The 13610-nt window shown below is 34.5% G+C and overlaps 1 protein-coding gene across 1 annotated transcript in view; it reads left to right on the top strand.

The window, feature by feature from the left end:
- Positions 1–13610, top strand: part of Ndst4 (N-deacetylase and N-sulfotransferase 4) — a 267713-nt gene that overhangs the window by 236006 nt on the left and 18097 nt on the right. Inside the window, exons 9-10 of the mRNA XM_075981451.1 lie at positions 9336–9459; positions 11312–11486. Coding sequence (XP_075837566.1) covers positions 9336–9459; positions 11312–11486 — 299 coding nt within the window. The remainder of the gene's footprint in view (positions 1–9335; positions 9460–11311; positions 11487–13610) is intronic.

The raw sequence follows: 13610 nt of genomic DNA, 5'->3' as shown, positions 1-13610 counted from the left end.
CAGCGATGTTTTTTGCCTTGTCATTATGAAGTATTTGTGGCATCACAGTATGAGGCTTTGTGACCTACCAAGTTCATTGTTGGACTACGGTACCTCCTTGTGGTAGATCTTTTATCCTACAAGCCCCCCAAAGACCCTGCTGTTGCCATTTATTAGACTGGAACTCTGAATGCTTTAGTCGTGGAGTTTAAATTTGTTTAACATACATATCAAAGTTTTGGTATTTTTTTAGGTTAAGTGTCAGTGTTTCCTTGGCTTTTACTTTTTATGGCTTTGCCTAATTCATCCCAGAGTTAAGTCATGAAAAAATGACTCATGATGCAGATTCAGGCAGTGCTACACTCTACATCAGCATCACATTGATTCCTGTTCAGAACTGTGGCTGCTATTGCTCACAAATTACTTTATATGTGTGTTGTTAAAAACGATCATTAAGTATTAATGTGCCGTAGGCTTGTTTTCTGCTATGGCCCCAGTCTCCCCGGGCTGTTCTCCCTTGATATTTTCTTGTGTACTGAAGGACAACTGTGTAAGGATGCAGTAAAAGAGAATGAAAGTGTTATGCCAAAGAGATGACACTTTCAATTAGAATATTTTATACTTTCCTCAGTGTGTGACAGTTTTATATACTTTGCTTATATCCTGATTAATTAAAGTTTTTATTGAGTTGCTGCATCTTGAGTTCACTACTTGGACTTGAAGCACCCTCATCAGGGGAGGGCCCGAACAATAACACAAAACAAACAGCCACGATAAATAAGCTGCCATGAAGACATTTGTAATCCCAGCAGGTAGATCCTTTTAAAGGTTGTGGGCAAAATTTCTATATGACTAGATATTGGTTGTTGAAATCTTTTCTTCCCCTAGGAATATACATTGTACTACAACAACAAATTAACACATGCAGGATGGGTAGAAAGACAACACATATTTTCAAATAGATCATGTTTTTATTGTTTAAAATGTGCATTAATTTCCTGCCAACTCCCTACAGCACTGACAACTTGAGAAGAAATAGCAAAGAAATAAAACACCCCTGTGTTGTAAAATTTTGTTAAAAATTTCATTTAAAGACAGACCCTCTATCATTTGTCAGTGGATATTATTGCTGTTTAGTTATGCTGGAAAACCACAGGTTATTAACTATAAATCTTTTTCCTCCTTATTATTTGTATTTATCAAACCAATATGTTATACCATTAGATTTTAATATGTGGCCTATCAATGTGACAATGATAAAGCTTCTAGCTGTTTTTTGTTGTTGTTGCTGATATTTTTTTAACTTTCTCAAATGAAATAAGGAGTTAAAACAGAGGAATTACACTTTAATATTCATATGGCATGAATTTATTATTTAATTTGAAAATGGTTCTAATGATTTGAAAAATTCAACCATAGATATTAGCAAGATGTCCACTGCTGTCAAGAGATTGCAAATCTCCTGTAGGGAAGTCTCATGTACCCACGCTTGAGGACACTTAAATTTCAGCAACCTAAACATGATATAATCACTTCTTACTATAAATATGAAGCATAAAAATGAGCCTGGAAATCCTCTTTTTAAAGTTATTGTGAAACTAGAAGGAAATGAGATCCCATTTTCCCATGACCGAATCCTAGATGGGATCCTATACTGTGATCAGCCAGGTAATGACAAGGGGCAGATGACAGAGGAGCCTGGGAATTAAGGCAGCTCAAATCATGTCTCCAGTTGCAACTAAGACAGTTCTGCACCCTCACGTTTGGAAACAATGTTACCAGATGAAAAGGGATGTTTAACAGCATCACACTTTGAAGTGCCATTTATTCAGTATTAATTTCTCATAATTTGCCTGGCTTAGTCCAGCACATTAAAAATAAAGGGTTGCTTGTGTAAAAATAGATTTTCTTGAGTAAAACTAAGACAAAAACCCTTTCCTCCAGCTCCACAAATTGCATCAAAGGGATTGCACAACGTGGCTGACAAGAATGATAAAAAACAGAGCACAAAAATATGATCATTTTGTGGCAGCAGACATAGAATTTATGACTGATTTTAAGAGCATCAAGCCACGGTAGAGTGCATTTTCTCTTTCTTACCCAGGGGTTACTTCACATCTTCTGGAACCTGATATAGGGATAGGGCGCAGATCACAAGGATATATCTGGGTACAATTTCACAGCCAATGAATGGTTTAAAAAAATCTTTATTCTAAGTGAGGTCATAAAATATTTATTATTGGATATTCAGCAGTAACTTTAAAGCATTTCTTTATATGTGCCCTGATCCAACCATGTTCAACCCCTAACAGATATTAAGCTATCAATTTTCTCAGTTTTCTTGTAAGTCTTATAAAAATCCCTCAAATCTCTTGCACCCCTCCTTTCTCTTAATCCCCATCATCACGTAATTTTTAAGTCTGAAAACAAAATTCAAGAATCGTCTGTGTTTTATATCCCCCTCCATCTTCCAGTCTGAGTCTAACACTTTTCTCTGGAATGTGTGGTCCTTCTCACATTTTCTCCTTTGTGATCTATTGTTCTCAGGAGCAAATCAGATTCATTCTCTGAGACCCCTCTCATAGCTTTAATGACTGCAATTTTTACTGCATTTGAGGTGTTTCTTCTGGCTGGCAGTCAACTTCTTAGCTGGTTGTTTCACCTCTTAACCACCTTCCTCTTTCTCTTTCTCCTTTACAGATTTATGTTAGTGATTATTTCTTAAATAATTAACATTCAAATAGGTTTTAGATTTTTCTGAGGATTGTTTTCCATTTGAATTCTGTCAAAAAAAAAAAAAACAAAACAGCTGTCTTGGGCCCTTTCCCTCCACTAGAATGGAAAAAAGGGGTATTTTTTCCCAGGGTCAGCAGATGTAAGATCCTGTGCACCACCCCTGCACACCTCTGAAACTACAGTTCTAGACACTCAGCAATGGAGACTCATACTGCCAAGACTTTACACCTGGAAACTGTAGTTGCTCGGGTCTGAAGAAGAGGTGGACCTTCAAAGTCAGGAGCTATGGACTCCGTAGCTGTAGGCCAGTTTCCTATGTCAGGACATTTGAACCACTCTGGAACGTCAAAGGCAGCGAGCCTCACTGTTTCAGTGATTTGGCTCTTTGCAGCTTTCTCTTCTCAGGTTATCTTCTCTCCAGTTGCTTTCCACTATTTATTTCCACCACTTTTGTAATTTTCAAAGAATCTGCTGCCAGACATTTTTTGGAACAGTTTAGTCACCTTCTAATAGCTGAATAACCAAACAGTGGGCTTTCAAAGTCACTAACTCTGAACTGGGGAGCTAGTGTTGTGGTAACTAAACTTTGGGTGTTATAAACCTCACTAATATCCTCTTGGGTAACAACTACCTGGACCGTTTCTTGATACTGGTGTCTAGAATTGGAAGCCCAGAATTTTATCTGTATTTTTTGTTTGTCTGTTTGTTTGTTTTTCTTTGTGGAGTGTGTGTTTGTGTGTGGGTGTTACTCTGTCAGTCAACACTAGTCTTCAAGAAAACAACTACGCAATGAAAGACAGCTGAGCTGGGGAGTCTGCTCAATTGGTGTGGAGACCCAGATTCAAGCTTATTTTCCACTGGACACTCTCCAGCCACCATGCAATAACCTCTATACTAGAGGCCTAGTAACGTTCTTTTCCTGTCTTTGAGACCGATAACCAGTCCACATTGCCTTTGTAGACTGTTACTTCTTGGGTATTCCTCACCTATCAGATTGACACATTCCTTCTAGTACCATCTTTACAATCAACATAGTAGTCACAAATTCCTTTTTCTGGTTCTCACTTATTTCTCTTTTAATTTTAATGGATAGTTTTGCTGGGTATAATAGTCTGGGTTGATAGTTGTGATTTATAGGACTTGAAATATGTCATTGTAGACTTTGTGGTTTTAAAGGTTTATTTTAAATTTTCAAATATTGAGAAAGATATTATGTTTAGGAACGTGTTACTACGTAGCAGTGCTATTGATTTTCTCTGCTTTTTTGGCATTTCTTTATCCTATGTCTTCTGTTTATAAAATACAACTTTCTTGTCTTCAAAAGCTTAACCTAAAAGCTTAGAACAAGTTTCACCTGACAGTAAAAACCTCCTTGAGTTGATGACATCGTAATTCAAGTGGACCTCACAGATATCTACAGAACATTTCACCTAAACACTAAGAATACACATTCTTTTCAGCAACTCATCAAACTTTCTCCAAAATTGAACACATTTTAGGACATCAAACAAATACTAACACATGCAGGAAAACTGAAATAACAACATGTATTCTATCTTACCACACTGGAATAAAACTAGGTATTAACAGCAATATAAATGATAGAAACATAAACTCATAGAAACCAACAAATATCCTCATGAATATTAGCTGTACTGTTTCAAGTAAGAAATAAACTAAGAAGGAAGTTTTAAAAATCCCTAGAATTTAATAAAATGGAAAATATAACATACCAAAATATATATGATACAACAAAGCTTATATTACCATGGGCCTATATCTGAAAATATAAAAACTCTCAAGCCAAAAACTCAATGATGTATATTAATGTCTAAAAAACTAAAAACAACAACCCAGAAAATTAGGAGAGATGATATAATCAAAATCAGTGCTAAAAATCAATAAAAATAGAAATAAAAAATTCCAAAGACCCAATGAAATGAAGAGTTGATGCTTTTAAATGAAATACAATATTTTTTTAAAAAAATTAGTCAAATTCACCAAAATAAATAGCAGAGGATTCTATTTAATAAAATTTTATTTAAAAAGAGAGAGACTGTCACAAAGACTGAGGAAATTCAAAGAATCATGAATACATACTTTAACAATCTGTATTTCAGCAAAATGGGAAATCTAAAATAAATGCACACACATATAATATGTGCACATCTATAAAATATGTCATATATACATTATATAATGTATGTGTGTATAATGTCTTACCATAGCTAAATAAAATAAAATAAATTATTGTGTACAATGTCTTACCAAAGCTACAAAAAATAAATTATTTAAGTATGCACATAGTATTTGATATGATAAAAGTGGAAATTTAAATTTTCTCAACTAAAATTCCAAGAGTCAGATGGATTGCATACAGAATTCTACCAAAACAAAAGAAAGAAGTTACACTAATACTTCTCATACTATTTCATAAAATAAAAATGAAGGAATATTTCTACATTTTTTTCAAAGTCGGTTTCACTCTGATACAAAATTTTGACAAAGATATTTAAAATAGAACACTATCAATTGGTCTTGCTGCTGAACATAGATGCAAAACTTCTGAATATAATACTTACAAATTATATTGAAGAAAACAACAAGAAGGTTATCTACAATAATCAAGTTGGCTTCATCCTAGAATTGCAGGGATAGATCAACATACATAAATCTTAAACATGTTTAACCACAACTGGCGTACAGCCAGTATAGTTTTAAATGAGGAAAACCTCAAAGCATTTTTATTAAAATTGGGGAAAAAATAAAAATGTCCACTCTACCCCTAAGCCTGTTCAATAGAATATTTGGAGTCTTAGCTAGGTCAATAAGAAAAATGACAGTATAAAGGGATACAGATAATAAAGAGATCATTATATCCTTATTTACAGATATGAATTTCAATAAAAAGACTCCAGTAGAAAACCACAGTTGATAAATATATTCAAATAAAGTACCAGAATATGAAATTATTATACAATATTCGATATTCTTTCTACATATAAATAACAAACATATTGAGAAAGAAATAAGGAAAGAAGAGCTTTGATAATTCCAATATGTGTGTTTCTTTGAATTCATAAAATTAACAAAGGTCTGGGAAGGGAGACTTTCAAGAGTGAGAAGATAGAGTGCAGTGGTATAAAGGATCAAAGGAGAGTAGTAAAACTGGAAAGGTTAGATCAGGAGAAGGCCAAGGTAGAAGAGGAAATACTGAGAGGAATAAATAACATAAAATACCTTTCAAAAAAGTTATATATAAACCCAATACTGTAGAAACTTCCTAAATACCTCCTGCATATATAAAATCAATTTACATGCAGTTACCCTAGAATAAGTCAACCAAGTCCTTACTAGGCAACACAGGCTTAAATAGCCATTGCCAGAAATTACAAAGAGATACCATTTTTTGGAGGTGTTGGAAAGTAGTAAGATCTCACTAACCAAACATTTCAAGTCATTGAATATATTCGTTGTCACCTTATAGCGCTTGATGACAAAACTCTATTGCTAAAGATACATGCTTAAATCACAGAACATGGATCAATCAAGATGGTACTCACTTGTAAGCTTCATCCATTCTAGTTAGATTTCACAATTTGGAATACTACTATGCATGCTACTGGGGAAGAAACGAAATCATCACTCTTATCCAGCTCTGCATTCTGAGTACTAACAACTAGCCTGGCAAGACACACATACACGCTGGATTCGGTAGTAGCACAAACATCCTGGGAGCAACCAGTTACTTTCTGATAAGAAGTAAGGGCTTCTCCTTGAGATTAAACCCACACCTAGCATCATTCTCTGTATTATGAATCCGTTGCCTAAAAGGCCATGGGACTTACAGAAGAAATCACTAATATTTCTTTGGAACGAGAATAGTACTACATTATCTACTAATGACTTATTATTATACTCATAGAGTAAGAAGCTTTTTCTTTTCTAAAATAGGTAAAAATGAACAGACAGACCCTTAACTTTTCAAGGAGAATAACATGAGGACTGTGGAGTTTGCAGGCCTCAGTGAGACATATATACCAAATTCTCTTCTACACCCTCTTCTACCAATACTCAGAGATAAGAGGGTGTGGAAGTCCATATATCCAGGAGCACATAGGCAGCACAAATTGGATTTGATGGCCTAAAAAAAGAGTATATAAAGTTGGGTGATAAGGGAAGATAGATAAATCTGGGAGGCATGAAGGAGGAGAGGAGTGATGAATAGGATAAAAATACATTGTACAAAATTCTCAAAAAAATAAAAATATTGCTGTTGACAGACCTTTAGAAACACAGAGGTCTACATTAATTATAAACTGGTTGGTCTATTAGCTCAGGCTTCTTATTAACTCTTAACATCTTAAATTAGCCCATAATTCTTGTCTGTATTAGCCCCATGGCTTTTATAAGTGAGGAATTCTCCTCTTGCTTCCTCTATGTCTGGGTGATGACTGCAGACTGAGCCTTTCTTCTTTCCAGAACTCTCCTGTTCTGGTTGCCCCACCTATACTTCCTGCCTGGCTACTGGCCAGTCAGCATTTTATTAAACCAGTACGAGTGACAAATCTTTACAGGGTACAAGACCATTGTCCCATAGCACATTGCAATAAAAGTACTATTGTTAAAAGGTAAAAATCCTTTTTGGGCCTTTGTGTTGCAACATAAAAAGTAATACATAGAAGAAACAGCTTCCCCACCTAACCTAGTACTGAGATGTAGCTTGCTTCCATTACATAAAAAGAAATAAGTCTCACTTGTGGTCAGATTTTAATCTCACTAATATGTGTATGTGTATGGCTTCCAGTACCAACTACAAGCCTTATGGAGGAATTAATCACAAGCACTGCATTACACGAATTGGGGGCTCTTTGGCAAATTAGTTTGTAAGTGCTTCCTAAATGAGAATAACTTCAGAAAAAGCAGGTGTTTCTAAAGTTAACAAATCCCTGCATTTACACAAGTATAACCCCAGTACTTAAAATCTGGTCTCAAAAAGAAAGAGATGGAAGGAGAAAGGGAGGGAGGAAGAGAGGGACGGTAGTGGAGGGAGGGAGGGAGTGACAAAGGAAGGAAGGAAAGAAAAAATGGAAGGAAAGAAAGAAAGAAAAGAAGGGAGGGAGGGAGGAAAGAAGGAAGGAAGAAAGGAAGGAAGGAAGGAAGGAAGGAAGGAAGGAAGGAAGGAAGGAAGGAAGGAAGGAAGGAAACTTCACCCAAGTCCAACTTGCCCAGGCACTAGTTTTCCAAGGCCCATGTGTTCTAGTTTCCTTTCTAGTCCTGTGATAAACAGCATGACCCAAAGAAACTTGGAAGAAAATGGTTTATTTCTTACATGCCCAGATCACAGTCTAGCACTGAGGGAAGTAAGGACAGGAACTCAAGGAAAAACCTGGAGTCAAGACCTGAAGAAGAAACCAACGGATGGATGCTGCTTACTAGCTTGCTTCCAAGCTCACATTTATCTGTTTCTTAAGTCTTACTTCCCAAGGCCACCTCCCCAGTGGTAGCTGGGCCCTCCCACTTCAAATATTATTTAATAATTTTCCTTAATCTAGCCTGACAGAACTATTCTCTCAGTTGAAGTTCCCTCTTTCCAGATGTCTCTAACATGTATCTAACTTTTGTTTTAGTTTTTTGGTTTCAATTTAAGTTTTTTTTTAAAAACAAACCAAAAGTAAACCTAACCAGTACAGTGTGTGTGTTGCCTTAGAATACTTGTCAAGAAAGAGCTGTCTTGGCTGAGACTCCCTGCATAGGATATATGACACTGGGGTTAGGGTCTTTAAGCTCAATTTGAGTAATTTAATATCTCAATGGGCAGAATGGTTTTTTCCTATCATTTTATTTTTCAAAAGAATAATTAATTAATTAAAGGGTATTTATAAAAAAGATTCAGGAAACTAAAACCTGCAACAATATTTATCATTGCTTAAATATTATATCATTTTAAGGAATGTTTTGTTCCTTGTTTGATTTAACCTATCAAACTTAGAGCCATATGCTTAATAAGTTTAAAATGTTGCATGTTTAATACCACCTCCATGCTAAGTGATGACTCCCTTAGATCTGTTGTTAGTGTCTTTTGCTTCTCAAGCCTCTGTTCAAGGCTTTTATTAACTATGTCCTAGAGCTAAGTACACACGTGAACTTCAAGTTTACTGAAGGTAACACGTGCTTTTCTGATCAAGAATTATGACCAAACATTTTTGTGGCATATAATGAATAACATATTAACACCTATCAAGTAATTTTAACTTGAATGAAATTAAATATTAACAATGACTCACCAGATTTAGGTGCCAAAAACATAGATTCTTTCTGTGCCTGTGACTCTTTACTCCAAAGGGAAATTGAAACACAGATTTCTGAAATTCTACCTCAGTTGAATCTCTCATTTACTTTACTTTGGCTATGTAGCAACATTAAATCAGATACTTAGATTAATAGGATCACATAGACACATTTGGATTGTTATTAAAATGAAGTACATCTATTTAGTGATAAGGAAACATTGGAAAGAAATGTTCTGCTGGATTTTATGTTTGGTTAAAATATGACATTGATGTTTTAATCTTTTCTTTTACTACCATATAACACGCATCTTCTTTTCTTTGTAATAGGAACAACTGCACTTTATTTATTTCTTCTTATGCACCCTTCCATCATCAGCAATCTCCCTAGCCCAAAAACCTTTGAAGAAGTTCAGTTTTTTAATGGCAACAACTATCACAAGGGGATTGAGTGGTAAGAATAACACAAAAAATAAACTCCATTATTAACACATGCTCCATCATTGCAGAGCAATTACAGATGTGTGCATGGCATCTGCCTAATTACAGAATAAATTTGTTATGCTCAATTCTACCACAGTGAATTAGAAATTAATTTATAATGATGATATGTTTAATCAGTGTTGCTTATAATTTGATTTGGACAGTGCAATAATGATAATATTTTTCTGGTAAGTTAATATGATTGAATAAGGAACAGTGCAGGGTATTTTTCATCAGAATTATTCATAAGAATATTTAAAATTCTCTTTAAGCATACTCTTGTTATACAGTTTCTCCATTTATTTTATTAAACACATAATTTGTCTTTCCAGTGATGCCTGGGGTTGCTTTATTTTGTACTCTGGGACATGTGTCTTCATTAACTACATGAGCACTGTATCCTGTATTTCAATGTAGGCGATATTTGTCATGCAAACTATAATAGAGCTCATCCTAAACCATATCAATTACACTCAGAAACAAAAGAAACATTAATTAGTACTTGACAAATGACAGAAAACACTTAACAGAACAACACTTTCCATAAGCTAAAATAGAATATATTTAATATTGGAGATGGCATTCAGTGTGTTAAAATAAATGTCTGGCTGTATCCTAACTTTCAAAAAAATTATCATCTTGGATTTGATCTCCCTGTACGTCTGTTCACTAGGAATTTAAGGTGAATTTGATATGAGGAATATTCCTTTCAATGCACAATTTCTAACATGTAAAGTTGTGTGTTTCCATAACACATGACACTTCTAGAATTAAGGTCCAACAAGGGCAAAGCCAGTGGGCAGATCTCACTTCGCAACCTGAGTGAAACTGTGTTCATTCTGTATCAGTGATGTTACTACCCTATTTCCCTTTTACATTTTAGAACTACATGCAAATTATTAAAGAAAGAAAAGCAATTTTCTCTTTCTCTGAGCTCAAAAGGAACACAAATTTTTAAGCAAGAATACAGATGAGCGTCTTCAGTACTCTTCATTTGGGAAACATAATAACAAATGTCAAAAAGGAAAATAAGTGGCTTCTATGGATTCTTAATTGCTCTCATTATTTTTTTTTCTAGAGCATTTGAGGGTGAGAGAAGTGATGAGCTGTAAAGAGGGTTACACACATAATTAAAGTCTTGTACTGAATTATCCTCAGAACATATTGATTCCATAATCTACACACAGAGGAGCGTTCTGACGGCATATGGAGGAGTGAACCCATGGAGGCATAGCAGGATCAACTGATGGAAAATAGCCCCCTCATTACTCTAGATAAATTACAATGTGCTGATATTACTGCATATATTACCAAATTTTGTAGAAGTTAAAAAGGAGACAGCTATGCCTTAATCTGTTTAGTTTTTTATAGGTATTTTGACTTACATGTCTTTCTGTCTTGTGAACTTTTATTTAACTTTAAGAACCTTAGCATTAAAATTTGCAAATACACATTTACAGTTTAAAATATCAGTCAGGCAAGTTGGAACAATATTGCATATTACAGGCATAATCTGTAATTTTAGATTTGGTTTGTGACAGCAGAGAATACCAGCTCAAATCCACCATATTATCCAATCATTACTAACTCACTTAATCTATCTTGCTGTTTCCTTTGCCTTAAATAAGTAATAAGTACATAAGATTCTGGGTTGCTTTCACATCAGAAGTGCACAGCATGGTGACTGTTTGAGTGATTTTATTATACACTAATTTGAACTTGATGCAAACAAATGTAAGACCTGTCCAAATTCCTCCTATTCAGAGGATGGCAAATAATAAAAATACTGCCCAGATTAATTAATCATCTTTTCTTACCTGCAGGTATATGGACTTTTTTCCTACACCTTCCAACATTACCAGTGATTTCCTATTTGAAAAGAGTGCTAACTACTTCCACTCAGAAGAGGCTCCCAAGAGAGCTGCATCTCTTGTTCCCAAAGCCAAGATCATTACTATTCTCATTGACCCCTCGGACAGGGCATATTCTTGGTACCAGGTATGAATGAAGAAAAGTAGTGCTGAGAAAATTCAGATGTAGTTGATTTTATCATTAAATAAAACCCAGATATACTAAAGGGTCAAATGTAAAAATATCTAAGCCTAAACCAAATATTGTGCCTGTCTGTCGATCTGTCTATCTATGTATCTATCTATCTATCTATGCATCCATCCATCCATCTATCCATCTATAAGCCTAAACCAGAAATTGTGCCTGCCTGTTGATCTATCTATCTATCTATCTATCTATCTATCTATCTATCTATCTATCTATCTATCTATCCATCCTATCCATCTATGTATCCTTTTAGTCAACTATAAAGAGCTAAATATTTAACTCATACAGAATTGGTAAATGAATTTCAAACAACAAAATCACAAAACTGCAATAAGTAGTTTTACAGTGGTGGCACACATCTTCAATATCAGCACTTAGGAGGCAGAAGCAGGTGAATCGCTGTGAGTTCAAAGCCAGTCTGGTGTAGCCAGTCTAGTTAGCTAGTTATAGGAGAGCCTATAAAGAAACTCTTTCTCAACAAACAGCCAAACAAACAGAAATAAACAAATAAAAGCCTTAATATATTTCCTAAATCATAAAAACATTTAAAATATTGGTCTGTCAAAATGTATTCAAACTAATTGTCAGTATCTAATGAGTCTATCTTTAATTACTTTGTGCTTTAATTTACACATGATTTCCAACGTGTTAAAAGAATAAATACTAATATCAGTATCAAGTAAGCAAAGGAAACAGAAACCTATACATTAAATATAAGCACTCAACAGTTTATGTAAAAATGGCCAACTTGGAGGTCATAAAATATACATTAAAATGTCATACCTTGTTAATAAAGTGACAAGACTCTGTTATATATGTTTGTTGGCAAGATGTAATGATAAAGTTCTCAAATATTTCACTAAAAATGTATTTGGATATTTTCTGAAAACAAATGATAATAACACAATAGAGAGGTTAAAAATCCTTTCTGTTGTGATTACTGACTTTGGAATTGATCATAAGGAAAATTTCAAAGGGATGGACAAATGTTTAGGTACATTGAAGCTCTATTTATAAAATAATAGCAAAAGATAAAGTAAATGTACATCCATATATATTTGAATATTGTGATGCTTTTTTAATAAAATTTTAATTAATAAAATGTTAATGAATGTGTTTTTAATCCTAGTTTTATACATAACAATATGCAATTAGCATTTGTTTATTAGGGTGCTTTGAGGAACTCAGTAAAGGTATGCTGAGAACACTCTATAGAGTCCAAATGAACTTTGGCATAAAACTTAAGGATGAGTAAGCATCAAGTATATGGAGGATAGGCTAATGGTAAAAAGAGTATTACTATAAATGAAGTACTCTGACTATAAAAACTCATTCCCCATGTAAAGTATTAATGGCAATACCATTGTGGCCCCAAAGAAAACCCAGATGGAGGCTTAAAAAGTTGAGTCTGAAATCCATTAGGATTGCCATCAGAGTAACTGACAAAATTGCAACAATGTTTTCTTTAGAAAGCATCATCAAATCTGGTACTTAAAGCATAGATTAGATGATTCAAAGGACCATTCAGAGATATCAACCTCAAAGCTATTACCATAGTATTACTAAGCAATAGAGAGTAGGTTCTCTGTAATTGTGATTTGTGGGCTGTGAGGACCCTAAGAGAGGCATACATAGATCCAATCTATGTGGGAAGTAGAAGAAGACAAGATCTCCTGAGTAAATTGGGAGCACGAGGGCCTTGGGAGAGGGTTGAAGGGGAAGGGAGAGGCAGAGAGGGGAGCAGAGAAATATGTGGAGCTCAATAAAAATCAATATAAAGAAAAAAGAAAAGCAAAAAGATAGAAAAAAGAAATAGAGAGTAGATAAAGCTATATAGTAGACACTAAAGAGAATATAAAATAGTATGAGCCTAGAGATAAAAATTAGCAGAGCTTGATGAAGAAGTTTCAAGAATAAATAAAGTTTCTGTCACATTGGGCAGCTGAATGATGAGCCTACAATGACATGCAGGAAGTGCAGGAGAAGGAAAGAGGAGGTTGTGGGTGCTAGAAAACAGGTGAGGATGACAATGAGAATGTCAGAGTTATGGAAATGATCATAATG

The sequence above is a fragment of the Microtus pennsylvanicus genome, chromosome 7 (assembly GCF_037038515.1).
Source record: "Microtus pennsylvanicus isolate mMicPen1 chromosome 7, mMicPen1.hap1, whole genome shotgun sequence".
NCBI lineage: Eukaryota > Metazoa > Chordata > Mammalia > Rodentia > Cricetidae > Microtus > Microtus pennsylvanicus.
Note: the sequence above shows the minus strand (reverse complement) of the source record. Positions and strands in the feature narration are given on the sequence as shown.